Source organism: Myotis daubentonii, chromosome 11 (assembly GCF_963259705.1).
Source record: "Myotis daubentonii chromosome 11, mMyoDau2.1, whole genome shotgun sequence".
Classification (NCBI taxonomy): Eukaryota; Metazoa; Chordata; class Mammalia; order Chiroptera; family Vespertilionidae; genus Myotis; species Myotis daubentonii.
The window spans coordinates 62,462,645-62,490,566 of record NC_081850.1 but is presented as its reverse complement, the minus strand read 5'-3'; the positions used below and the strand labels follow the sequence as shown (position 1 = coordinate 62,490,566).

The 27,922-nt window shown below is 41.2% G+C and overlaps 1 protein-coding gene across 1 annotated transcript in view; it reads left to right on the top strand.

Moving 5' to 3' along the window:
- ELP1 (elongator acetyltransferase complex subunit 1) overlaps positions 1-27,922 on the top strand; it is a 60,605-nt gene that overhangs the window by 18,878 nt on the left and 13,805 nt on the right. Inside the window, exons 9-28 of the mRNA XM_059657585.1 lie at positions 898-1,021; positions 2,221-2,314; positions 5,101-5,331; positions 6,199-6,369; positions 9,628-9,727; positions 11,353-11,535; positions 13,922-14,028; positions 14,580-14,683; positions 15,808-15,861; positions 15,951-16,056; positions 16,873-16,988; positions 17,348-17,421; positions 18,149-18,227; positions 18,319-18,398; positions 19,544-19,681; positions 19,787-19,872; positions 20,394-20,542; positions 24,195-24,318; positions 25,231-25,328; positions 26,447-26,648. Coding sequence (XP_059513568.1) covers positions 898-1,021; positions 2,221-2,314; positions 5,101-5,331; positions 6,199-6,369; positions 9,628-9,727; positions 11,353-11,535; positions 13,922-14,028; positions 14,580-14,683; positions 15,808-15,861; positions 15,951-16,056; positions 16,873-16,988; positions 17,348-17,421; positions 18,149-18,227; positions 18,319-18,398; positions 19,544-19,681; positions 19,787-19,872; positions 20,394-20,542; positions 24,195-24,318; positions 25,231-25,328; positions 26,447-26,648 — 2,420 coding nt within the window. The remainder of the gene's footprint in view (positions 1-897; positions 1,022-2,220; positions 2,315-5,100; positions 5,332-6,198; positions 6,370-9,627; positions 9,728-11,352; positions 11,536-13,921; positions 14,029-14,579; positions 14,684-15,807; positions 15,862-15,950; positions 16,057-16,872; positions 16,989-17,347; positions 17,422-18,148; positions 18,228-18,318; positions 18,399-19,543; positions 19,682-19,786; positions 19,873-20,393; positions 20,543-24,194; positions 24,319-25,230; positions 25,329-26,446; positions 26,649-27,922) is intronic.

Below are 27,922 nucleotides of genomic sequence, written 5' to 3'. Positions count from 1 at the left end.
TAGTTCCCTGAAGTCTGACTTCAATTTGAATAGTAGATTCTGAGTTTCTTCGCAGATCTCACAATTCCGAGGCTCATACGTTTTGTAGGTTATAGGCAGGGTCTCCATGAAGCCATTGTATAAAAGAGAAAATGGTGCTTAGAAGGGAAGTCGCTGTATGCACAGCTCTGTGGGCAGTGGAGCTCTGGTGAGGACTAGGGAGAGGGCTTCCTTTCTGTGCACAGTCTCCCACACCACGGGACTCTGTTTGCCAAGGAACGTGCAGGGTGGATCCAGCCTGATTCTCTTGGCCCTGCACCCTTGTGTGGTCACAGCCTGCTTGTGATTGTGGCTGCCCTTAATATAGATAGAGGATGTGTCTCATCCACTGTCTCAGTAGCATCTGTTATATGCAAAGCCACGAGGTCTGTGCGTTTTAGATAGCTCATTTCCCACCAGTATTTGAGTAGCAGTTGGATGATAGAGCAAAGAGAAAAATGTATTTGAATTAAAACCTAGAGATGAGGTGTTTGAGAAGTCTTTAAAAATCCTGCCTGAGCATGGAATATTTGCTGAAGTTATCTACTTGAAGGAGAAATAGGTTATGGTGTTATGGACATTATACATGCAATGATTTAAATAAAGTATTGGCTTTTTAAAAAGTCACCCAAGTGCCTTCTAAATCTGAGGCTTTGGGGGCAAGTGGAGGCTTTGTGCAAATTAGGAAAAGGCACTCTTTCCTCTGGACAGGCATAGTCTCTCACTAGGGTGACTGCTTACCTAGTGACATGGAATTTGAAACTTCCTTGGATGCTTCTTTTTGTTTTTGCTGAAAAAAATGATTTCTCCTGATTTTATCTCGTTTAAAGCCAGCTGCATGTACTTTGGGGCCTTCTAACACCCTCCGTTTGCTTTAAGGCCCTCGGGCAGTTTGATTGCATCCACACAAGATAAACCCAACCAGCAGGACGTGGTGTTTTTTGAGAAAAATGGACTTCTCCATGGACAGTTTATGCTTCCTTTCCTCAAAGATGAGGTGAAGGTAAGTGCCTGAGTTGTTTCAGAATCAAATTTAGGTTTATAGAGAAGGTTTATATTGGATATGGGCGTGTGTGTAAATAGAAGCTCCCATGTACGGAGTAATAGAAATAGTGGCTTCTTATAACTAAGTTTTTTTGTGGGGTTTTTTCTTCTTCTTAAAAAACGAGAAATTCTTTTTCTTAGAGATTTTTAAAGAAGAAATGGTATTTCTTTCCCATCCTACATAAAACATAGACAGGAAATAGAAATGCTAGTTTTTATTGTTTATTTTGACAAAAGTACAATTCTTCCAGCAATAAAGATGCCTTTCATTCATAACATTGAAACCTTAAGCAGCGTGTGTACCATTAGGATCTCTGTTGGAGCAGATACACACCCAATGGTAATTTTAATTAAAGACACTAAAAGTGGAGAAAAGAGGTGGATGACCTCCCATGTACCTATTATTTGTAAGATACCAACATTTTGCAAAATTATTTTATCCACCTCTCTCTGGCCCTCACACACAAACACACATTCACACACATTTTTATTTTATTTCCTAGGGGTTTTTTTTTTTAATTGTAGGAAATGTACTTTTAATATTTTTTTCTAACAGTTAAAAACATTTTTCTTTAAATAACCATAAGTAACCACAATTACATTATCATAGATTACAAAATTAGTAATCATCCCTTAGTATTATCTAATCCAGCCGTGGGCAAACTACAGCCCGCGAGCCGGATCCGGCCCGTTCGGCTGTTCTATCCGGCCCACGGAGCCGAAAGAGCGGAGGGTTCTCTTGCTCTCCCCTCCGCTCCTTCACCAGCAGCAGTGTTAACATGGCAACGTCGGGAAACACGGCCGCAGCTCCTTCTTCTGAGTCCAGTTTAAGAACCCATTGTGGCCCTCGAGTCAAAAAGTTTGCCCACCCCTGATCCCTAGTCCATAGTCAGATGTCTCTGATTGACTAAATGTCACTTGCATTTGGTTGTTAAATCTCTTTTAATCTTTAGGCATAATGCATTTTCTCGAGTCCTCTGCATATGAGAACAGACTACACAGATTTGTTTAATGACTCTGTAGGTTAATAATTTATAGTTAGGGCTCTGCTCCAGGAGAGGATTGTTTGGTTTGTGAGAGCAGAGAATTCTGGTATCATAAAGATTTTGAAGTAAATACATAGTTAAAGGACAATGACAGGTCTGTTTTCCCTACTAGGTCAATGACCTGCTCTGGAATGCAGATTCCACTGTTCTTGCAGTTTGGTCAGAAGACCTTCAGAGGGAAGAAAATTCCACTCTAAAAACCTATGGTAAGACAGCACTGTTTCAGCCTTTTGCCCCATAAAATATAGTTGTAAGTAGATGTGGAGTTGCCTTTATCCCTTCTACTTAGTCCTGCAGTGGAATAAAAGTTGGTGGAGAGGGGTAGGTGGAGATGGGCCAGTGATTAGGTTTAGATTATTTATGGTTTCAGTCATGCATCAGTCACGGGTCTTTAGAGAAACAGAATCAGGGCAGGCCAGCAGGCTGGCAATTCAGGTAGGACTTGATGTTTGAGTCTTATCTGAAATTTATAGGACAGGCTCGCAGTATGCAGACGGGCAGGATCCTACTTTACATTTTTGAGGTAGAATTCCTTTTTCTCCAGGAAACCCTTGCTCTTTAAGGCCTTTTATTCATTGGATGAAACCTGCTCATTGTGGAGGATAATCTGCTTTATTTAAAGTCAACTGATTGTAGTAGGGCGAAATGGGTAAGGGAGATCAAATCTATGGTAACAGGTGGAAACTAGAATTTGGGTGGAAGCACTCTACAGTATATATAGATATCAAATTATAACGTACACCTGAAAAATATATAATATTACTAACCAGTGTTACTCAGTAATTAATAAGTAAATAATTTCTTTAGAAAATTGAAAGATAAAAAGTCACCTGGTTGTGTATGTTAACCACATCTACAGAATACCTTGCTACCTTCCCAGCAATATCTAGACTAGTGTTCAGCCTGGCACCATAGCCTAGCCAAGTTGACATATAAAATTGACCATTTCAGGTCACCAGTAATTTCTTAGATGGTTTTGCTACAGGAAGTCACATGCTGACCAAAGGAATACTACACTGTGAAAGTGAAAGGGAAATTGGATTAGATATAAGAATTGTCTCTATACCTTTTAAGTTGTGTAAATAGGTATTTTTTAGTGTATACGTAATAGGTGAAAACATTACACAATAAAGATGAGAAGGAAAATAGTTAATCCATAATTCTGTCTCTTTAATAATCACTATTGAAATTTTCTCATCTTCCAGATTTTATGGATATGTTTCAGTATAGCCATGATCTCATTTTTGTTATGTATATAGATAGGTATGATGCATCAGTTTTGTAACTTACTTTTCTACTGCCACATACGTATTTCCACTTTAGATAGCCATCTATATTATTTTAAATTACTGGATAATATTCATTTGTGCTGCAGTTTATTAAATCCCATTTTGTTAGACTTTTAAAGTTTTGTACTTTTTCATTATCAATAATAATGCACTGAATATTTTTTCATTCACTCATTCATTCATTTGACGCAGTGGTTTTCAACACTGGCTGCACCTTTATTTTTTTTGATTTTTATTTTTTAAATATATTTTTATTGCTTTCAGAGAGAAAGGGAGAGGGAGAGATAGAAACATCAATGAGAGAATCATTGATTGGCTGCCTCCTGCATGCACCCTACTGGGGATCGAGCCTGCAACCCGGACATGTCCCCTGACTGGGAATTGAACCATGTCCTCCTGGTTCATAGGTTGAGCTCAACCACTGAGCCACACCCGGCTGGGCAACCCTGGCTGCACCTTTAGAAAACAAAGCAAAACACTTTCCAGGCCTCATCTTATTGGATTCATTGTATCGGAATGAAGACTATCCATATTTAATTTAAAAGCAAAATGCTTCCAGATAACTTTTAACATACAGCCAGGGCTGAGAACCACGGTGTCAAGGGCAGGCAAGGCCCTGATATGCTCAGGATATGTGTTACATAAGAATAGCCATGATTCCTGTTATCACAGCATGGGCAGAAAGTTTAGCTTACCAACTAACTGCTAGGGAAATGTATTGCGATAGCCAGGTGAGAGAACTAGGTTAGATTTGCTGTAATCACTGAATTAAGAATTAGTGAGCTGGGAGATAAAGGAAATAAATTTCTTAATATAATCAAGACCTTCATTTATTTGTGTCATCTGTTGAATAAAAGTTGGTTTTGACTTGACATGATTAGGTCTTTTTTTTAGCTTTATTGAGATATAATTGATATATAACTGTGTAAGTTTAAAATGTACAATGTATGATTTGATACATGTATATATTGTGAAAAGTTTACCACAATGAGATTCACCTCACATAATTACCATTTTTATTGTTGTTATTGTGAGAACATTTAAGATAACTCTCTTAGCAACTTTCAAGTATACGTTACTATATTGTTAGCTGTAGTCACCATGCTGTACATTAGGTCCCTGGAACTTACTTATCTTGTAACTGAAAGTTTGTACCCTTTTACCAACATCTCCCCATTTTCCCCACCCTCCAGGATTAGGTCTCTGCTTTTAATAGATGTTGGAAAAGAGAATTGCTTGCTAATCTCCCTCAGACAGCTGAATCCTAGTTAATACCAGAGAGCCTTGCACCCCGTTGCATGCAAAGCACTTGGGAGAAAGTAATAAGCAACTTAAGCTTAATAGAACATGTGGTGCTAGTCCAGAACTTCTGGATTGAGTGTTTTAATACTTTTAATCTTCTTTCTAATTCTTTATGAAAAAAAGAACTGACTAAAACACTGTCTTGTCTTAGCCTTCCATCCTCACGATTGAAAAGTTTGAAGGTAGAGGCAAAAATAAACATGTGTTTCTGACTTTATTGAGCTTGACATTTTGTCTTCATGGAAAATTGCCTTTTGCCAATTATTGTTAATATTATTTTAATGGAGAGGCTGAGCAGGAAGGATCATTTGAAAAAGAAAAGTTTGTCCCATCCTCCTCTAGCAAATGGTATGAGGTCTTGTCCTCCAGCCTCTGAGGCCTCCTTTCATTTCTCCTTGCAGTTCAGCTCTGGACTGTGGGGAACTACCACTGGTATCTCAAGCAAAGTTTGATCTTCAGCGCCTGTGGGAAGAGCAAGATTGTGTCTCTGATGTGGGACCCGGTGACCCCGTACCGGCTGCATGTTCTCTGTCAGGGCTGGCACTACCTCTGCTATGACTGGTGCTGGACGACCGACCGGAGCTCGGGGGATTATTTAAGTGACATGGCAAACGTGGCTGTTATCGATGGAAGTAAGCAGCTAGAAAAGGTTTCTGTGAGCCTGGAGGGGGCCCCTGAGCCCGTGCCTGCAGATGTGGTTTGGCTAAAACAATGGGGAATATTTATTTGGTTGGTTGGTTGGTTGATCTTTACTTATTTGTTGTTTTGTTTGGATGAGAATGCCCATAGATGGGGCATGTACTTTCCTGAGGACCATAGTCCCTCCTCCCCACATCCACCTCCCACCCCAATTCCTCATTGTGCTGCACCCATGGTCTTCACATACTTACTGGACTGGCCTTTGAAGACATTGAAAATTCTGACCCTGGCCAGAGGAGACAGTCGTGTTAGGGTTTTAGATGTGTTTGCCTTGTCTTTTGCCCTGACTCAGATTTTCATTGACCCTTGCTTCTAAGATTGTAATGGGAGTTGCTGTACTAATTCATGTTCTGTGTAGTGGTCATAATACTGATTTAATAATCATATGATCTGAGTAGAGGACTTAATCATATATGCCTTATTACCACATCCATGCGGAGGGAAGTGCTTCAAGGATTTTAAAGGCATTGATTTCCTTGCGTTAGCCTGGCTTGGTTGCAGCCAAAGCTAGAACTCTGATCTCTTGACCTTGTCATAGCTCCTGTCTCCTAAAACCTGCAAGACCAGAGACGGACTTCTCCAGGTCTGGAGGGGACAATAGCCTGATATAGACATAATCCATGATATTTCCTCCCCCTACACGATGTTTATTGATGATTAAAACACCAAAAATTATTTTAAAGAATTGCTGTATATCTCCTACCACCATCATTAGTTAGTGGTACTGTGCTGTTCTGATGCCTTATTTCACAATTAAACATCCATGTGCCTGATCCTCCTTCTCCTTCTGTCACATGCAGACAGGGTATTGGTGACAGTCTTCCGGCAGAGTGTAGTCCCACCTCCCATGTACACCCATCGAATGCTGCTCCCAGAGCCTGTGAATCAAGTCATGTTCTCTGCGTGCCCTGAAAGGAGTAACGACCTCGCTATCCTCGATGCCAGCAACCAGATTTCTGTCTATAAATATGGTATGTTCAGAACTGTTACAAGTTGTCCTGAGTCAGGTTTCCCCTCTAAAAAGCAAGTTATAGTTTGATGTTGCCTTCGCTCTAGTGTTTCTAAAAATTTTAAAAGTTATAATTAATACCTTTATCATCATATTTAATTGGCTTGTGGGGGGGTCTTTTTGAGGGAATTTCAGTCTTATAAGAGCTATTCCTTTGCTTTGTTGAACTTGAAGAGTCAGTTATTTAAAGAATAACATTCAACCCTGGAAATAGGATGGTATCTTATTACACCTGTAACGTGTTTTACAGTTTTCATTGCCTTTGCACATATTTTCAGTTGATCTCACAGCACTCCTAGGAGCTGTGTCACAGATGGACTTTTTTGTTTTTGTTTTTTTACGTTTTTGTTGATTTTAGAGAGGAAGGGAGAAGGATAGAGAGATAGAAACATTGATGAGAGAGAAACACATCCATTGGCTGCCTCCTGCATGCCCCCTACTGGAGATTGATCCTGCAACCCGGGCATGTACCATGACCGGGAATGTAACCAGTGACCTCTTGGTTCATGGGCCAACGTCACTCCACCACTGAGCCATACTGGTTGGGCTGGATTTTTTCTTTTTTATAATGAAGGATAGAATGCCAGCGGGTTTGCAATTTGCTTCAGGAAGCATGGACAGGGAGTCCAACTGAGGTGTCATAGCTTCTAATCCAGTTGTTTTCCACAGCCCCATTGCTCTCAGTTCCTAGTTGCTTTCCTGATGGGCTGGGGAAACCCGACACTTGTTTTTAGTTGTGAGTTCTATGTTCATGTCATGAATTATACAGGCAAATGGCACTGGTGGCCTTGTTTTCAAATAACTTATGCATTCTCAGAGAACAATTTAGCTGCTAGGATAGAATAATCAAAATTAATTTATATTGGAATTCCCTACTAATCAGTGTTTCTGTTGAATCAGCAGGCTTCTGTTTATACTAACAATACAGTGGGCCCTCCTTTTGTTCAGTGTCATTTTGTTGGAATGTTGATGAGATGCTGTGTAGGAACTCTTGTTTATACCAGTTACCTTATGATAAAATAGATTTTGTTACATATCATTTTGTTTAAAGTCACAGAACCCACTGACGGCATTAAGTAAGGACTTACTGTACTTGGATATGTCTCCAGCTACTCTGATTTTTGTTTCAATCTGTAAAATGCTATAACAGTTCTCCTTAAACTTTTTAATTGTTAATAACTTTTAAAGAAGTAATGTGTTCATTGTTAAGGAAAATCAGAAAAAGCAGAAATTAACTTCTTTTCAAAGTAGACTTTATTATCAACCTGTAATATCAAAAGTAAATAAGTGATTGTCTTTATACTTGACTGCTGGTTTTCTTAGCTTAAAAGAATCAGATGTAGAGTAAGCTTTTGTGGTGCTTACTAGATGATACTAATTTAAGATTGTATAATTGTTTATTGTTTTACTATGTACAGAATATTTTATCCTACATTCACTTAAAAAATAACGTTATTCACATCACTCATCCACTTAGGGTATACAACTCTATGGTTTTTAGTATATTTGCAGTTTTGCAACCATCAGCACAGTCAATTTTAGAACACCTCTATCTCCCCAGAGTGAAACTCTGTAGCACCCCACATTCATGATCAGATAGGGCAGGTTAGACCTCCGCTCCCGGCAGTGTGTCAGGTGGCTGTGTGCGGGCAGGCCATGGTGTGGGCACGGGGAGGCAGACATACCAGTGGGGCTGCTCAGAGTGACTAGGCAGGAGATGGTGAGAGTTTGAGCCAGGGAAGTGTCTGTAGAAAAATACAAAGCGGGGAGCTGGAAGCCTTTGAGAGTGGGGAGCATGTTGTAGCGTATTTGGGTATAAAAGAGTCTGGGAAAAGGCTGTAGGAGTTGTTACTAAAATGTAGGATGTATAGATTAGGCTTTTTTTAAAAATGGTTTTATTGCTTAAAGTATTACAAAGAGTATTACATATGTCTCCTTTTTTCCCCACCCTTGACAATCCCCTGGGAGATTAGGCTTTTTAAACACGGAGCAATTTCAGACGATGGCCCTGGTGTGAACAGCTCACCTGCGCAGGGAGCATAGCAGGAGGCGGGGGGAGTCAGGATTGCTGTGTGGAGCAGCGAACGTCAGCTGTTGTGCAGGTGACAGTGAATGTTGAGGAATAATGCATTTTATTGGGATTAAAAGGAAAGAGAAGAGGAAAGATTGGAAGTTGATGTTAAAGTCAGGATATTCCAGTTTGAGGTCTCAGAGTGGACAAGTCAGAATACTGATAAGGGCTACTGAGCCGAAGAGAAAGGGCTTGTGATACAAACGAACAACTTGGAGGCGAGTAGTGCACCTTTGCGTCCAATGGAGACAAATTAGATGCCAGAACTTGCATAGGAGACATTTGCTGTGTCCCGAGTATTGCTCCATGTTTATTGATTGTCTCTTATATGACACGTTTTATTCTAGTCCATATGATTGTGGAATTTATCTTCTAGTTGGGGAGAAATATAGTAAATAAAAGTTGCAGTCTATGAGATGGTAAATGCTGTGGAGAAAAATAAGCAAGGTCAGGGTATGGGAGAGCATGAGGTGGTCAGGAAGCCTCTATGTGAAGGTGACATTCAAGCAGAGACCCAGTGGCAATTGGAGAGGGAGCCATGTGAATCCTGGGGTAAGAGCATTCTAGGCAGAGTAGAGAGCAATGGCGAAGGCGCTTGTCTGTAGGAAATAACCAGGAGTTCAGGGAGGCTGCAGAGGGGGTAAGGGGAGGGTGGTGGGTGGAGTCAGAGAGGTGACAGGAAACAGTTCTCGTTGGCCTCAGTGTTTATTCTGTGTGAGACAGGAAGCCTCCGGAGGGTGTAGAGCAGAAGAGCGTGGTGTTCTGACTCAGTTTTTTTAAAGGGTTGTATTGGCTGCTGTGCAGTGAATAAACTGGATCAAGAATGGAAAGAGAATATCTTTTGATGAAGGATGCCAGGTTGGTGAGAGGTGGTGGTGGGGCAGTGGAGGAAGTAGCACTGGTGTGAGAGGGCAGCCCTCCCTGGTCTTGCTGAGGTACAGCGAGGACTGTAACTGGGGTAGTATGAAGGGGAAAAAAGATTTGGTTAAGCCTGAAAGGTAGGCAGAGATTTTAAAAAGAGATTGAGATGTGACTGTTTTCTAGATTGCTTTGTTTGTAAAGTAGTTTGACTTCCAGAACCCCATAAACTTAGTATGAGGAGAAGTGTTCATAGTTTGATATAATTGGACTTGCAATTTTGTTTTCTAGGTGATAGTTCAAGTGTGGATCCCACGGTGAAACTGGGAGCTGTGGGTGGAAGTGGATTTAAAGTTTCCTTTGAGACACCTCATCTGGAAAAGAGATACAAGTAGGTTGTTCTTAGTTATCGGAACGTCTGGGAACAGAAGGAGCCAGCATTTAATCCTAAATTACCCAGTTGTTATCCTATGCTTGTTGCTGAGTGGAACAAGTAGATACCACACCTGGGTGCTGGTTTTTCAGCCCCATTGGGGAAGCCACTTACCTGGATTTTGATCCATGAAGGATGATGGGTGCAGGAGAGCCCAAGTAATAAACCAGCCTAAAACCCATTCTTCTCAACAGTCCTTGGTTCTCCAGGAAAACATTGCATGGGAAGATGGAGATGTATTGACAGGGCAAATTGCATTCACGTACCTAAATGAGGATGTCTAGGTTATTAACATATGGCTGACCTACAGCAGCCTCTGTCTTTGCCTCTACCTACATTCCAAAACCTCTGGGTGCTGTGTTTTGAGGCTTTCAGTTTGGAAATCAGAATACATTTTCCCATGGAAATAATACTAGAAATGACTGGGTGTAATTGAATATCTCAGGTATACTATAGGCATTATAAAATGACCCAGAAGCCAATTTATAAATTATAATGCCATTCCTGTGAGAATCCAGGATTTGAGTCTATTCTTGATGAGTCTGTGCTCTTAATTCCTGCTCTATTCTGTCTCCTGGGAGCATTTATTCCTAAATTAATAGTAATAATAAACTGACTAGAGCAAATAACTGAAAGTTTCTTAAATATATGCAATATATTTCATAAATGTATATATGTATCTAACCTGTGTATGATTTGGGGGCTGCCTATATATAATGCTTAGAAGTTTTCAAAGAACATTTATATGGATAATTTTATTTCACAGACTTGAAACCACTAGAGGAAGAAGGTGTAAGGCAATGTAGAATATAGTTTCATTTAGAGATGTCTTCATGAGGGACGCGAATACTTATCTCGATCCTTGAAGCAGGAGTAGGACTAGGTTAGGATTGCAGAGGAGGATTGGGAACAGTAGGTGTGGCGGGCAGAGGAATGTCAGCAAGAACCAGGTGGGGGTGCTCCTGCATGGGGCTGCGTGCAGTGGAGAGGCTGAGTCCTGGGAGCTGGTTGAGGAGGAAGATTGGGCTAGATACCCCCTCCTTCAGTGCACGCCGAGGGTTTGCTGCTCAAACTCAAAGTCAAGAAGTGGCCATTATGAGTCCTGTATGAGGCAGCAAAAAGTGCTGTCCTCTGCTGCATAAATGCTGCAGAAGAAGATGTTAGAGGCAGGGAGACTCTCAAGGTAATGTATTCATTGTGGTGTGAGATGCTTGGGAAAGGACCCATTCTACTGAAGTCCAGCTAGCTGCTGCAGTTTGGTTTGAATGCTGGTAAGTGGGACAGTGGAAAACCTCTGGGTTTATTAGTGTAGGGTCAACCCAGGGCAGGTAATTTTCTTGTGTGGTCAGATTCATAAATCTAAAGCTCTCAGAGAATAAGAAACAATATTAACTAAACAGAAACCACATTTTAGAACCAGACAAACAGTATTTTGGGTTTTTTTTAGTATTTGACATCATTTCAGGTTTTGCCTCTACAAATAACCAGGTGCTGCCTGTATACAGGGTGGTTCATTCTTCATTCAGGGAAATCTCAGTGGTATTAAAGTTTCATTCTTGGATATTCTTCAATATTTAAAACAGAATTCAGTTTGAGAATAGTGAGGATCAAGAAGTAAATCCACTGAAGCTCAGCTTTCTCACCTGGATCCAAGAAGACGTCTTCCTGGCCGTACGCCACAGTCAGTCCAGCCCACAGTCCGTCATTCACCATCTCACCGTGGCCTCTTCCGAGACAGATGACCAGCAAGGACAGCTCACTATTAGGTATCACAGCCCTTCTGTGTTCCATGTGGTAATAGAGTTACGCTTTTCTGTTTTGTCGTTATGAGCATAGGACTTTTTTCGGCTTCTAGTGAGGTAGTTTAAGAGGCAGTAGCTTCCTTGTTAGACACACTTGGTATGAGGTTAAGTCTCATTTTGAGTCATGTCAAAATACAGGCCGAAAATGTGTCAGGAAGTGGTGAAAAAGAGGACAAATACCAACAGATGAGGCAAAACATTTTGAAGTGTGTTAAAATTTTTAATTGAGCATATGCTTACCTTCCAGCAAGGCAATTGCTAGCCCATGAGAATCAGTCATCCTGATTACCCTTGTTAGTTATTAAAACCAGTTATGTTATCAGATCTATTTATATGTGCTACATTTTGATGTCTGGCCTCTCTTTACGTTCTGTTTGGCACATGACACATTTACTACTGAAAAGTCTCTATTTTTCTTTTTTTAATCATCTTTTTGTTTTTAACTTTACAGTTTCATTGAGGTATAATCAACACACAACAAATTACACAAATTTGTGAATACAATTTGATAACTTTTGATATCTGTATGCATCCATGAAGCCATATAATCAGGAAATAGAACATATACTTTCCCCATAAACGTTTCCTTATGCCTCTTTGTGACATACCCCTCCGTGTCCGCTACCATTCCCAATCAGCCAGAGATCTGTTTTCTGTTATGGTAGATTGCATTTTATAGGATTCCTCTATTTTTCTTTGCTAAATTTCACTGCCCCCTAGCCTTGAGTTTCATTTTGATCCCTGACTGCGTCTTTGTCATGTAACAAGTTCTGGTTCATGAATGCGGTTTTCTGTAAGGCAAGCCCTGTTGTGCAGTAGATAGATAGCATTGTCTGGGCAGCTCTGGAAAATCCTCATGTTTCCAGTGTCACATTTGGCTCCTTGGGCATACACTGATATTACTCTCTAGCTTCATTTGTGATGAAAGACCTGCTTAGATTTAAACTCTGAAAACCCTTATTGCAAAATTAGGAACCTTTCCTCATTGTATACATCAAACACTCTGATGCAGTCATTAACTCCTTATCTTTGATTCATAACTCTTTATATTTTTAAAAGCTTTTTGTGAATATGTCTCGATGCAGAAAATGTTGTAGCTACATGTAGCACTTCAATATAACCAGGAATTTACTTTTGAAAAGCAAAGCAGTTTTCATTAGACGTGTCTAAATTATGAAATTTCTACTTTTCAAAGTTTAAAATTCTTTTTTTTAAGAAATTTTTTTATTTTTAATTACACTTAAACTATATTTCTGGTGTACAACATAGTGATGAGACATAAAATTTAAAATTATTTATAGAAAAAAAAGCTAGAGGCAGTCATTTCATTTACTGAAAAGGGAATGAGAAAGTCATTTAAAAAATATTTCTGTTGCTTTGACCTTTGTTTCTCAAAGCAAAACTGTTTGTTCATATAAAATATCAGTGTTTTTGAGGAATATAAAGTCCCTTGATTAGCTTTCAGCTCTTACTAGCTTACATATTACAGTTCGTCTTTATAAAAGGTACTCTTCTTAGTACTTTACCAATATTACGGATGTCTCACAGGACCTCTTTGGAGTATGTACTGTTAGCGTTTTGCAGCTGCGACAGCCAAGGCACAGGGCATGGTAACAGCTTGCCTGAGATCCCAGTCCCAGCAAGACTAGCTCCAGAGTCTGTTCTCTTAACTTACAGATAAATTATCCTCACAGAACTTGGGACATTTTGGTATTTCATAGATTGGTTAAAAAATCTTAGACTAAATGTTAGCATTGGAATCATTTTTTTAAATCACTATCTCTTTCAATTCCTTTAAGACATATCTAGTTTCTTTAAGATGTATACGTTCATTGACTCAGGAAAAAATACAATGGCAACAGCACATTTCCCCTCTCCCCATGAATGAAGACCCACAGATTTCCATGAACGAATATGATAGTGATAGAGAGTGTTCTATGTTCCTACTGACTCACTGCTTCATTAATGTAGTTTATATTTTAAGAAGACAAAAATATTATTGATACCAAGTATGTCTAATGAAGGTGGTAAGTTGCAATAAGTTATAATGAGTTGCTGCCAGAATAGGAATGATAACTTCACAATGTAGACTCCAGCTTATTTGTATTGTGGAAAATAGTATGATGTGACAGGTAATCGCTTAATCTGGGCTTGTGATTGCAATAGTTTATCCTGTGTGTGTGTGTGTGTGTGTGTTGTGTTGTGTATATTGTATTGAAATAAGCAGAGTAGCACCGAAAAGAAATTGCTTGTTTCTTTTTCTGTTTTGCAAAATCTGTGAAATGTCACTACTTTTGAGAAAAACTAGATCTATTCACATCCCCTCCCTCCCTTTTTTTACTTTTGTCAGTTCATCTGTGACAGTGGATGGGGTCATAATCAGCCTATGTTGCAATTCCAAGACCAAGACAGTAGCATTGCAGCTAGCTGGTGGCCAGATACTGAAGTACCTTTGGGGTGAGTATTACAGTTAGGAAAGCATGTTTATGACTTATATGATGTTTCATTGTTAAAAACATGACTTGTATCTTGTCTGTGCCACATTGACTGTTAGGTCTTTTAACTACTCTGGAAAACCCTAAGCTATAGCAAGGATTTGCAGGTGTTTTCTTGTTTTAAAAGATTTTTTATTGATTTGTAGACAGAGAGGAAGGGAGAGGGAGAGAGAAAAACATCATGTGAGAGCAAAACATTGATCAGTTGCTTCCTTCACACCCCCTACCAGGGATCAAGCCTACAACCTGGGCATGTGCCCTAATGGGGAATTGAACCAGCAGCCTTTCAGTGCATGGGATGATGCTCCAACCAACTGAGCCACACCGGCCAGGGCGGCAGGTGTTTACTACCTGTTTTCTCTTGTAATGAATTGGAATACCCTAATGAGTTTGCAGAATACATTTGGAAAGTAATCCAAATTGCATGTTAAGTGTTTTAGTAAGTATTAATGGGACAGTGTTTGTACAAAGAGCAGATCAGCTCTTGGTAAACCTCCTCTGATAATCCTGCAGAATCCCCTTCTCCAGTTGTTGAACCCTGGAAGAACCCGGGTGGATTTCCTGTTCAAATTCCTTATGAATGCACACAGACTGAATTGGCCGTGATTGGAGGGAAGGTAAGTAATCACAGGGCAGAAAAATTTACCACTTAAAAGTAGGGACCCAAGATCTGATAGCATTAGGTACAAAGAGTATGGGCTTTGGAGGTGAGCCTGGATCCACTAAATCGTAAGGCAACATTGAGAAGGCCCAGTTCCCTGAGCCCCAGCTTCCTCTGTGAGATGGAATTAAGAGGTTGCCTGGCAAACAGGCTTTAGTTAATCCCTTCCTCGGAGTTATAAATTTAAAAATAGAATGCAGTTAGCAAACTTTCATCCCCAGTTGTACAGAACAGACACAGTTAGTTTTATTAAATTCCTTTTGGGAACAACAGAAATGTAATCTTGAAAGTAGTATTCAGTAGTTGTCATTCATCAAATATTAAAATGCCTATAATTGTGATGGGTGGTAGGATACAGTTGTTATAAAGCAAAACAGCTATTCAATCCCTTGTTCTTGGGACTTTATACTCTATCAACAGATTATATGATTAGCCCCTCCAACGGGAGAATGAAGGAAACAAGAATGGTGAGGTGCTGGGGACCAAGTGGAGGATGGTAGTTGTGAGGATAGGGGACCTACTTTGGTGGAAAGCTCTATGGTGTGTGTACTGAAGAGAAGTCTCCCCGAGGAAGGGAGAGTGTTCCAGGGACAAGGAACTACACATCTTGAGCTTGGAAAGAGCTCAGCTTATTCAAGGAATTGAATGGAAGCAGTGTGGCTGGGACTCAATGAAAGGCCATAGGAAGGAGTGTGGATTTTTTATGTACTTAACAAAGGCAGGGAGATTATTAGTAATTTTAAATCAGCAGAATAATGTGATTTGCTTCATGGTTTGGAATGTTTTCTGGCTGCCGGGTGGGGAGTAGGTTGGAAAGGAACGAGAGTAGAAGTGACTGTTGGAGTGGAGGCAGTGAGGGCAGAAAGGTGGCATATTTGAGATGCAGGTAGGAGATAGAAATGTCAGGGCCTGCAGATGGATTGGATGGCTTCTGGACCAACCACATCTAACATACCTATTCAGTCCTGATTACAGAGACTTAGATGTGAAATCACAGGTCAGTAGAACTGTGTGATTGAAAGGTTAGGTTAAACTAGTTTGGTTAGAATTGTTTATAATTTCAGTTTTATTTCTTTGCAGGAATATGTCCTTGGTCTGACTAACAGGTGTCGCTTTTTCATCAATGACAATGAGGTATAAAGGCGTGGTTTGGTGACGGATCTTCTTCAGTGTTGTCTCCAAGTAATAAAGCTAAATTTCCCCTTGTCTCCATTACCTTGTAGGTTGCTTCCAATATCACGTCATTTGCAGTATATGATGAGTTTTTGTTGTTAACAACTCATTCTCACACCTGCCAGTGTTTTTGTCTGAGTGATGCTTCATTAAAAAGTAAGTTCTCAGTGTATAAAATAGAAAATGGTCCCTCTTCTGCTATCTTCTGTCCTTTGAGGTCTTGATGACTTCCAAGTTCTTCACCTACTTTGGCTTTTGACTGTGGAGTCCTGGACAGGAGAATACCATTAGAGTTTAGTTCTTCGTCCCTAATCTCAGCACAGCATCGCAGTTCAATCATCCTGCACCAGTTAGCAAAGACTTCCAGAAAAGGAGGTCCTTCCTTAAGCAGAATATTCTGAAGTTAAACAAAAATTGTTCAGGGAATTTCATTATTTAACTACTTTAATATTTTACTTTGAGTTACCAGTAAATACCAAACGAGCAATATGCGGTGACTTCTTTGTAATCTTTTCTCACTGTGCCACCCTCCGCTGTACCCTCTGAAGGACTTCGTCTGGGGTTTGTAGGAAATTGGCTTTTTTTTCTTCTATTCCATGCCCACCCATCCGCTCACCTTCAACCCCACCCCCCTGTGTATGTGTATTTTCCTTATTCTGAAAATCCCCATTGGAAATGGAATCATTCCCTGGTATGATTATAGTGCTAAGAAAGAGAGAAGCTGCCCATTCTCCCTGTGCCTTCCAAGTCAGTTGATGAGGTGTGTGTGAGAATATGCATGAAGGCTCTGAGAGAGGGCAAGTTTGAGGGATGAGACTTTATCAGAAAGGCTGATGGTCTTGAGGTTGAGTGGGAGAGCAAAGGAGCCTGGTTAGTAACTGCTCTCCTGTATTTCAGATAACATGCGGTTTCAGCTGCAGGTAATGGAGAGTGCCTGGTCATGACAGTGATTAAGGCCCATGTTGTCTCTAGCATTACAGGCAGGTCTGAGCAGCAGTCACGCGTCTAACGGGGAAACGCTGCGGATGGTGGAGCGGGGTTCACGCATTGTCACTGTTGTGCCCCAGGACACAAAGCTGATACTACAGGTAAGCTGATTTTCCCGGCTGTTTCTGATTGCCATTGGACAGTCAATACCAAACAGTTCTTGCAGATTGTATTTTAGGCTCTCTTTTCATTTGAGTAATTTATTTAAGTCTTTCCTTGCCAGGTTCTGTTAGCTTTATTACAAAGGAGTGTTCATACAGGCTCTGCCCTGTAAGGCTAAAAGGGAAGCTTTTCTGGAAAGTCAATATAAATATTGAGCACAACTAGATTCTGCTAAAAGTGTGCTCATTTTACCTCGCGTGGTAGTTCACTGTGAAGTTAGGTAAAGTTGTGTAGCCTGGGTATTTAAATGTTTTCGATTTAATTTAAAACATTATTATTTTGATTTATATATTTTAAGATGCCAAGGGGAAACTTAGAAGTTGTTCATCATCGAGCCCTGGTTTTAGCTCAGATTCGGAAGTGGTTGGACAAGTAAGTACCACGTACAGGACTAGTTAGCTTGTTATGACTTATGTGTGAAGATCATAAGTATCCTTTTAAGGCTTAAAACCTAAAAGTGGAAAACCTTCATTACAGATGTCAATCAGATTCTCAGAGGCTTTTTTTTTTTACACTTTGATTTTTCTTTTTAATCTTTATTAAATTGATTGTGGTGACATGGTCTACACTGATTTTAATGCCATATAGTATAGTGACATTTCCAGCAGAAGGGATCATGAAGCTCATCGTGTAAGTCAGGGCTTCCTAGCCTGAGGGGACCCTCATGGCTTCAGATGGGACACTGCACCAACTGACTCTGCATGTCTTTCTAGGCAGGAGGCCCAAGGCTTTCTGGTTCGCAGGGGGCCTATGACCCAAAGTGCCTGAGCCACTGTTAGGAGGGAAATGATCCACTGTCTGACTCGGTACAGGAGAAGCTTTGCATTATTTTGTTAAGAAAGACCTAAGTTCCATGATGAGTGTGTCTGTGAGGATGTAGTCCTCATCCTGCCATGATGATTAAATCATTCCTTTTCAGAAGGTAAATGAATTTGGTAGCCGATTTTTTATTCTGTGATTTCAGAATGAAAATCCATTAGCAGTTGTTTGGCACTTGGGCTGTAATCTCATTAGAACTGGTTTGTATCATAATGAAAACGTGCTGGGTCCAGGGAGCTTAGTTTTTGTGAAATGCCTTCTTTATCCATTCTCTTCACAGGCTTATGTTTAAAGAAGCATTTGAATGCATGAGAAAACTGAGAATTAATCTCAATCTGATTTATGATCATAACCCTAAGGTAACTTTCTCACGCTGCTGTTTACCTAGCTTACTTTAGACTTGAACTAACATGATCTGAACTAAAATGTTTTGTCCTTTTTTTTGGGTAGGTGTTTCTTGAAAATGTGGAGTCCTTCATAAAACAGATAGATTCTGTAAATCATATTAATTTGTTTTTCACAGAATTGAAGTAAGTATTTTGAATAATTCATGAGTATCATAGTCATGATTTTCTCTCTTCTAGTTAAGGAAATCAAATAGATAGGTAGAGGAGAAAAATTAATGTCTAGTATTTTTTTTTTATCACTATAACTCTTAACCATATGTACTGGATCTTTCCTTTTTTAAAAACAATCTATTTAAAACTAAGACTTTAAGTATGTAGGTCAGAATTATTATTTGACTTTATTTTTAGGTAGTCATAAAACTGTTTTTATGAGTTTAAAAGAAAATGGTGTCTTCTTATGTCTGCATTGACCATTTCTCCAACTTTTTAATGAGAAATTTGAAACATAGAAAATTGAGAGAATTGTCACATGAGCATCCTGTACCTCCACCTAGATTCTAGAATACATATTTTTCTATATTTGCTTTATCACTATTTGCCACCTGTTCATGCATCATCTATTTTTAGACTAATTTCAAGGTAATTACATCAGTGTACCTGTACCTCAGTATTTCATTTTGCATAGCACTATCTAGAGTGTATCTTATCGTTTGCATATAGGGTCCTGCTGTATTTATAGTGAAATGCCACGATCAGTGTACCTTTCAGTGAGTTTTGACAAATGTATGCTTCCATGTAACCTGAACCTCCACCAGGTTCCCTCCAGTCCCTTATCAGTCAGTCCCTGACCCCTAGGCAGCCGCTGTTTTGAGTTTTACACCATGGATCAGTTTCACATGTTCAGGAACTTTATAAATGGACTCAGAATATTTATTTTTCTGTGTAAATAAAGCTTCTTTCCCATAGTGTATATTATCTTGAGATTCATCCATTTTACATGTATTCAAGATCCATCTCATTTATCACTCAATAGAATGCCACTGTATAAATATACTAGTTTGTTCATCATTACCCAGTGATGGACATCTGGTCTGTGCCTCGTTTGGGCTCTCAGGTCTTTTGTAGACATGTTTTCATTTCTCAATAAATTTCTCCATTTTTTATCTTATATGAGTATTTTTATAATTAAACTTTTCCAATAGCTTTTTTTTTTTTTAATGGCGAGCTATTTTTATTTATTGTCTTATCAGCACACCTGGGTTTATGTGAATGGTTTGAGAGGGGACACAGGTTCAGTTAATGACCTTTTAATATACACCTGTTCTTAGGGAAGAAGATGTCACAACTACCATGTACCCTCCACCAGTTCCCGACACTGCCCCACAGTCCAGAGGTCTCGAGGGGAGTAAAGTAGACCTTATCTGCGATGCCATGCGAGCTGCCATGGAGAGCATAGACCCTGACAAGTACGTGTGCCGCGTTAGGGGCATCTTGTGAATGACACAAGCACATAGCTGTCCTTACTCTGTTCATCCTTCTCATCCTGTGTTGCTCTTCGCGTCTGACCTCAGGTACTGTCTGTCCATCCTCACCTCTCATGTGAAGAAAACAACCCCAGAACTGGAAGTTGTGCTGCAGAAGGTACACGAGCTTCAAGGTAGAGACCCGTTCACAGGAAGAGTGTTTTCGGGGCCCGCTTGTCTCAGCCTTCCCAGCTCGGGAGAGCACGCTGACCAGGAGCAGGGTCACAGCACGGATTTAACGTGTGGCCTTTGAGGGGCCATGTTAACACATTGTATGCGGGAAATGTGTTTACACATTTTACATATTTATACGTTCTACCAGTGTAGTAGAGCGCGGGACACGTATTAATACGTTTTTTATAGACTAGCGGTAGAATGCGGGTAACGTATAAATACGTAAACTAAAGTTATCGGAATTTTACTGAACATTGCCATTTTCGCAAAAATGGCCCATACCACCTGTTAGCGTGCGATAAAAACTCCCCGCAAACAATGTGTTAAGATCTGTGTCATTCTTTTCAGTGCTGCATGTACAAAAGGATCAGAGATATCTGTCTATTGGAAAATGTGTTTCTTTGTCTTCTGGTTATGATGCCAGGTTGTGTGGGTTTTTGCCCAGATGGTTTTGTTCTGTTTTGTTTTCTGACGCTGACAGGAAGCACTACCCCTGTTCCTGATGGTGTGAGTGCTGAAGAGGCCCTGAAGTATTTGCTGCTGCTGGTAGATGTGAATGAATTATATGATCATTCCCTTGGGACCTATGACTTTGATTTGGTCCTCATGGTAGCTGAGAAGTCCCAGAAGGTACGTGGAGTTGCTACCTTGCCATCTTTTTGGTTCTCGTTTATGTAATCATGGCAGCATGAATCCCTCTCCTAATGGAGCAGTGTTCTGCCCGATATAGTCCTGGGAGCACAGGGCTGGAGGCAGATCTGAGAGCCTCTGGGCCCACGCTTCTAAGTGCCATTCTCTATCATAGTTCTATGCTTATCAAAGTGTTTTGATTGCTAGGTTGAGCAAGTGAAATAAAATTATGTGGTTATTTTTAAGATTATAGGCATCTGTGTGAACAAATTCTCCTCTTATCAAGGAAATAGAACAAACGAATCCTATTCCAATTCCGGTCTCTATTTTGTAGCTCATTTTTCTAGTGGAAAGTAGGAACATGGAAAATAGAAAGGTTTGGTGCCTCTGTCCCCCTTAGCATGCGACAGTCAAAATGTTTGAGCGCCCCTGGCCTGCACTTTTTTTATCTATTGTACAGCCTTGGTTTCATCCCCTACCATTCCTTTCTTTGCTCTTGTCAGAGTGACCTTTCCAAAAAGGAAAATTTGATCCTTTATTCCTCTGTTTTAAATACTTTATAGTCCCCATGGCCCCAGCATGAAATTCAAAGGCCGTAATATTACTTAAACATTCTCTGTGATCTGTTCCCTGTGTATCTCTGTCCTCGTCTCTTCACGTTGTCCCCTTTTCTCTGCCCGTGGAGGAAAGGCAGTGCTTTTGTTGCCTTAGCCACCACACACCTTTGTGGATAACATGACTTCTGCCTCCCCCCTCCCCCTCCCCATTCACCTGGCTAATTCTCACTCATCTTGGTCAAAGGATGCCAAGGTGGCATCTGCCCAGTATACCGTTCTTTGTCTTTTTTGGTGCCCTGATGGGATCGAACCCACAATCGGGATGACGCTCCAACCAACTGAGCCACCTCAGCCAGGGATCCCAGTAAGCCATTTTTGCCTCCCTGCCCACCGCCCAGGGATTGGAGGAGCTGGCCCCCATGTAATCCACTGCACCGTGTCTACCCCTGCAGCCCAGTCTGTCCTCTTCTAGACTACCTTTCCTGAGGTTCAGGGTTATGTTGCATCCCTTGTACATGACTGAATGTTTTGGCCTGTAGTTATCTCCTACATCACATGCATGAACACTGATTATTTACTCTCGATTTTTTTCCTGTATTGTTCTTATGTGTCTGCCAGTGAAATTGAATTAAGAACAGGAAGCATCTCCAGGAAGAAAATAATTTTTTTACGGGGCATGGCACAGAGCTGGAGAGTATCAGTGCCAACAAAAACTTGGTTGACAGGTCCTCAGAGTTTTGTGTTCAACTCAGTATAACTATGCCTTTGCAAATGGAGGGCTTGACATGTCATGGAAACAGCTCTAAACACAGTGCCTTGCACTTCTAGGAGAAACTTGGATGCATTTGTTGAATATCTTACAGATTGGAACTTTGTTTTCCTTATTAGCCTATGAAATAAGTATCTATTGTGAGACTTAGGTAAGAAGTAGTCATTATTCCTAATGAAAGTTAATAACACCCATATGTTAAGCATTTTCATCAAAAGTATTATGGTCCTAGCTGGTTTGGCTTAATGGATAGAGTGTTGGCCCTCAGACTAAAGGGGTTCGATTCCAGTCACGGGCATGTACCTTGGTTGCAGGCTCGATCTCCCCCCCCAGGTCAGAGTGCATAAAAGAGACAACATTGGTGTGTATCTCTCACATTAATATTTCTCTCTGTCTCTCCCCATCCCTTTCACTCTCTCTAAAAATTAATGGAAAAAATATCCTTAGGATTAGCAGAACAAAAAAAAGTTGTATTATGTAGTTTAGCTTTTTCTGTCTATAATATGTAAAAGGCTAAGTGTCCATCTGACCGGTAGCTATGATATGTTCTGACCACCAAGGGGCAGACGCTCAACACAGGAGCTGCCATGACGCACACTGACCATTTAAAAATAAATGGCACCACGGACCTGACGCCACTAAACCAACACTCAGCTTCCCCCCAAGTGGGATACAGGCCCTGCCACCACCCTGGAGTGACGCCCCACCAAATGGCAGCCAATGCTGCCAAGACCCCATGGCACAAAATGCAGCCCACAGCACAGCTTGGAAATGGTCACTGTGGGCACTGGGTAATGACATCACATAGCAACGCCTAGCTTCCTCTCCCTAGTAACTAGTCTCCTTGGAGTTTTTGCAGCCCAGGAACTCGACTTGCTTTATAGCCAGGTGCAAACATTTTACAGTTTAACCAAATGTCTGTGAAGCTTTTTCATGTGCCTCATCTCATTTGATCCTCACAGAAGTCCTGGAGTAGATAGCTAGGAGACTTGGTAGAATCCTATTTTCTTTTCATTAGCTGTAAAATGGAGATTTAGAAAGTTTAGAAACTTGACCCTACTGAAAAGAAGTAAGAAATGGTGGACCTTGAAAATGACTTCAGGTTATCTCACTGCGCAGAATATAGTCAAACACTGCTGCAGTTAAATACTTTACCCTTTGTTCTCCCTGCATTATCAACACTAATAAAAGAGAAAAATGGTAATTGGCGTACGACGATACCCTTTTCATTGGCTAATCAGGGCTATATGCAAATTAACTGCCAACTAAGATTGGCAGTTAACTGCCAACTAAGATTGGCAGTTAACTGCCAACAAGATGGCGGTTAATTTGCATATGTAGGCACAATGCAGGGAGGCGAAAGGGAAAGCAGGAAGCAGCCCCCTGCGACTGACAGTGATCAGAAACCCAGGGGGGAGCTAAGAGCTGGGGGGCAGGGCAAAGGCAGCCCCAGGTCCGCCTTTGCCCTGCCCCCTAGCCATGATCGGAGAATCAGGTGCCTTTTCTGCCCTGGCCAGTGATAGCAGGAAGTAGGGGTGGAGCCAGCGATGGGAGCTGGGCACGGTCGAAGCTGGCAGTCCCGGGAGCTAGGGGCCCCTTGCCTGGGCCTAAAGCGAAGCCCACGATCGCGGGGCCGCTGCAGCTGTGGGTCCCCGCTGCCCGGGCCGGACGCCTAGGCCAGAGGCGTCAGGCCTGGGCAAGGGGCCGATCCTGCCATTGGAGGGTGATGGGGGTCAACACCTGAGGGCTCCCAGTATGTGAGAGGGGGCAGGCTGGGCTGAGGAACACCCCCCACACACACACCCAGTGCACGAATTTCGTGGACCGGGCCCCTAGTCTACAATAATAATCTGTTTCTTGTTAATATTTACTGCTGTGTTGCTGACAATTACCTGAAAGAGAAGTTGGGGTGCTTCACTGGCTGGAAAAAGTTTAGCTAAATCAGAAAGCAGGTCTAATTAAGCAAGTTTATTCTATATCTATAAAAGACTCAGTTGACTCGTGCACACACAATACATATAAAGCTCTCACTGGTGCCAATCACACGCGTGTGTTTTGATCTGTCATTGTCAATCATTAATTTGGTTGACACTTCTATTACAGAGAAAGGGCAAATAGCGATATTAAAATATTTCTTCTAATTTCCTTTCAGTGTGCACGAATCCATGCACTGGGACACTAGTATTACATAAAAAGTAATCAATATATTAATATGATACCTATTCTTAAAATTATGTAGCTTTGGATTTACTGCTATAATTATATGTTTATTTTTATAAGTAAATATGATCATAAGCAATAAAGTTCTATTTATAATTTTTTTTAGGATCCAAAAGAATATCTCCCATTTCTTAATACTCTTAAGAAAATGGAAACTAATTATCAGCGGTTCACTATAGACAAATACCTGAAACGGTATGAAAAAGCCATTGGCCACCTCAGCAAATGTGGTGAGTATGAGGATTATTATGCTCATTTCCACTTCAGATTTTCTTTGTAAGCAGGCAGGGTATAAATTAAAAAAAATGTTAGTTTAAACACACACTGCTTTCAATTTCCACTCCTGAAATCTTTAACAATTACATAAGTACACCTGATTTTATATGTTCTGAGAACTGAGGATAAAGCAAGTGTCTTTTAAAGAGCTGAGGGGCTCTGCAGCTAGGGAAATAGAGGTCCTTTTTGGGTTAAGAATGATTACCTCCTAAATTCACTTCAGTGTCTCAGAATCAAAATTAGTAGATAATTCGCTGTTCTCATGGTGTTTGCAAACACCTGAAGGAAGCCTGGCTTGTCTAGAGTAAGGTGCCCACTGCGGTGCCCTGGAAGCCAGGCTTACTCATCAGTGATGGGCTGGGCCAAGCACGGTGGCAGGTGCTCTGCTCCCAACCCACTCCTCCCACCCAGCCCTGGCCTGGGCTGCAGCCTCTGGCTTCAGCAGTTGCAATTCCTTCCTGAGGGCTGGGAGGGAGCTGGGAAGAGTCACTAGGGCGCTTGTTAAGCATTCGGCTGATGGCTTCCCTGGAGAACTGATTCAGTTGGGCTGGGCAGTACTCGGGTGTGTGTATGTTTAATACACATCCCAGGAGATTCTTATTAAGGAGGTTGACCCAGTTGGGCTAGATGGTCATTGATCAGGGGTAGTGTGAAAAAGTTTTGTAAAGTAGAACTCTGACCCCAGGCATTGCTTCTAATACCTCAGAATCTTAAAATTCAGATTCCCGGATTCTCTTCTCCAGATTTTCTGATCGTGCAGGTCTTGGAATCGCCCCTGTTGATTTTGTTGAGAGATCGTTGGTAAAAATGAATCCTTTCTCCTTCCAAGTCTTAAGCTTGTGTGTGTATGAATCTTATTCCTGCAGGACCCGAGCACTTCCCAGAATGCTTAAACTTAATAAAGGATAAGAACCTGTATAATGAAGCTCTGAAGTTATATCCACCAGACTCGCAGCAGCACAAGGTGCGTGGTGTATGAAATGTGGCACTCCTGGTTTTGCTTTGTGCCTTAGTTGGAAAGGGTGAGGGTCCTGAGTCCATGACACTCCTTGGTTTCAAGGTTCATCTTCAGACAAATTAGCCTCACCTTGAACTTCTTATCTGAGACAGTGGTTCTGACCTGTTCCTACTCTGAAGAACTTGCGCAGGCCAGAAACCTAGGCATTGTCCCAGATTCCTTATGGGGAATACCCACACAGCTTTCACGTGGGCCCCTGCTTCCACTGCCCTCTGCAGCCTGGCCTCTCTGCCCCATGACTGATCATCCTGCAAAGTGCAGATCTTTCTCATTGATGAGCTAAATATATACGTCCCATGAAAACGTGATAGTGGTGTACACAGTTTATAGATGAGGAAACAACTTGCCTAAGGACCTGGGGCTGGGGCTGTGAAGCGGCTGACCTAGGCTACGGATCCCATGCTGTTAACCACTGCTCACTGTGCCATCATCCATCGCCATCATTACCAATTCATCTGCAAATTGCTCACATGTTTCTATGATCAGGTTCCTGACCACCTCTTCAGCGCCCACTGCATCTGCCAACCCTCTACCTTCCCCTTCCTTTAGCCCCACTTGTTCTTCAAAACGTTCAGGTCTCCTCTGCCAGGAAGCCCGTGCTCTCTCTGCTTGTCACACCAGCCTTCTTGTGTATTCCTCCTGTGTATTCCATACATGTTCCTGCCCGGTGGCCATGGTGCCTTCCATGCTCTCGGCCCGGAACACTCCCTCACTCTTCATGTGGCTTATTGTCACTGCTCCCTGGGCCTTTACCGCTGCAAGTCCTTACTCTATTCCTAGAGCAGGAACTTGGTGGTGGTACTTGTTCCTGTTTGGTTTTTTGCTGGTTTGGTTTTATTTTTGCACTGCAGTATCATTGTCACTGTCCTGAATAGTACCCAGTAATTATTTGTTAAGTGAATAAATGGCACATCATCAGTAAGGTTTTGGATGGAAGAATGATTGAATTCACTGATCAACCATAGGACTTTCCTAAATTCAAGAGTTTCAAGCATAGCAACTAAGGCAGCATATAATGGAGACTTAAACATTGATTGTCACCAACCCTACATCTCTTGTCACAGGATATCAGCATTGCTTACGGGGAACACCTGACGCAGGAGCACCTCTATGAGCCAGGGGGGCTGGTGTTTGCCCGCTGTGGTGCCCACCAAAAAGCTCTTGATGCCTTTGTGGCTGCTGGCAGCTGGCAGCAGGCTCTCTGTGTGGCGGCCCAGCTTCAGCTGAGCAAAGAGCAGCTGGCTGGCCTCGGCAGAGCTCTGGCAGGTAAACACGCATGTAGGTTCCCCAAAATGAGAACTTCTCCAGAGGTTTTTTGTTTCTTTATTTAATTGTTTTATTTGGCAATTTTGCAAAGGAATTTAGGGCAGCATACTTTAAGGTAGTCTCATACTCAATAAAAATTAATTTGGAATGCTTTACTAAGTAGAGTAAAGGTTAAACTGCTACAACGGGAGTCCTAAGATGCAATGGTGTAATAAAGCAGTTTATCTCTCATCTGACTAGTCCTTCCACTGTGTGGCTCTGCCATCTCTTGGGCAGAAAGCTGTAGCTGGGTTCATCTCATCTCCACTCCATTCCTTGGAATGCACACTTACCTTTAAGTTGGAAATGACCTACAAGTTACACTGTCACTTCTCCATCTTGTTCACCAACACTAACATTATGTGGCCACACTTGGTGGAGTGTAACTGGATGGCCATGTGCTCTATATAAAGCTAAAGATGATTTTTGAGGTGAGGCTATTCGGTATAGACAGTAGATTGTTGGAAACCATAATAGCAGTTTTCAGAAATGAGGTAAAAGAAGAGGCCAAATGCATAAGCATTTGCAGTTTAGAAACGAAGGCAGTTTAGGTGTTTCAGGGTCTAAGGACTGATCGGACCAGAGGCGAGGCTATACCAAGTCTGACTTCTTAGAGCAGAGGAAAGGTTAAGGTCTGCCTGTGAGAAGGTGAGGAGAGGGTCTGGTCCTCTGGCCTGTGCTTAAAGTAAGAGATTGATTAGTATGTTATCCCCTTACCCTTTCAGGAGACTTGTACATATTACTTCTTTATTAATTATTATCTCTAAGGGGAAAAACAAGCATTCCTGAAAAACCAAATTATATCCTGTTAAATGTATGTACAGATTCTCATTTGAATTATTCTTTTCCTTGGGATTATAAAAATGTGTAAGATTATCACTTTTCTTTTTCTGGCATTTTCTGGTTATTAGATGAACTGCTTTATTATGCCATTGCGTCTTAGGACTCCTGTATGTAGGCTTTTCATTAAGCCCTCTCAATTTCCAAGCTGAACTCTTTTTACAAATGTGAGAATTTTTTATTTTAGCCCTTTTAGTTATTCATTCTGGCTCCATTGTTACTTCTGCTGTAGATACTGGTGTTATTGGTAGTTTACTAGTATACCTTCTAGCTCTATGATCTATGATCTGTGATCATTTTTGTTATTCTTTACAACTCTTAGTTTGCATTTGCCTTATGGTGGAAAACACCTAGTCCTCCAGATGTTTAGCAGAAAATGGTGGGGAAGGCAGTGG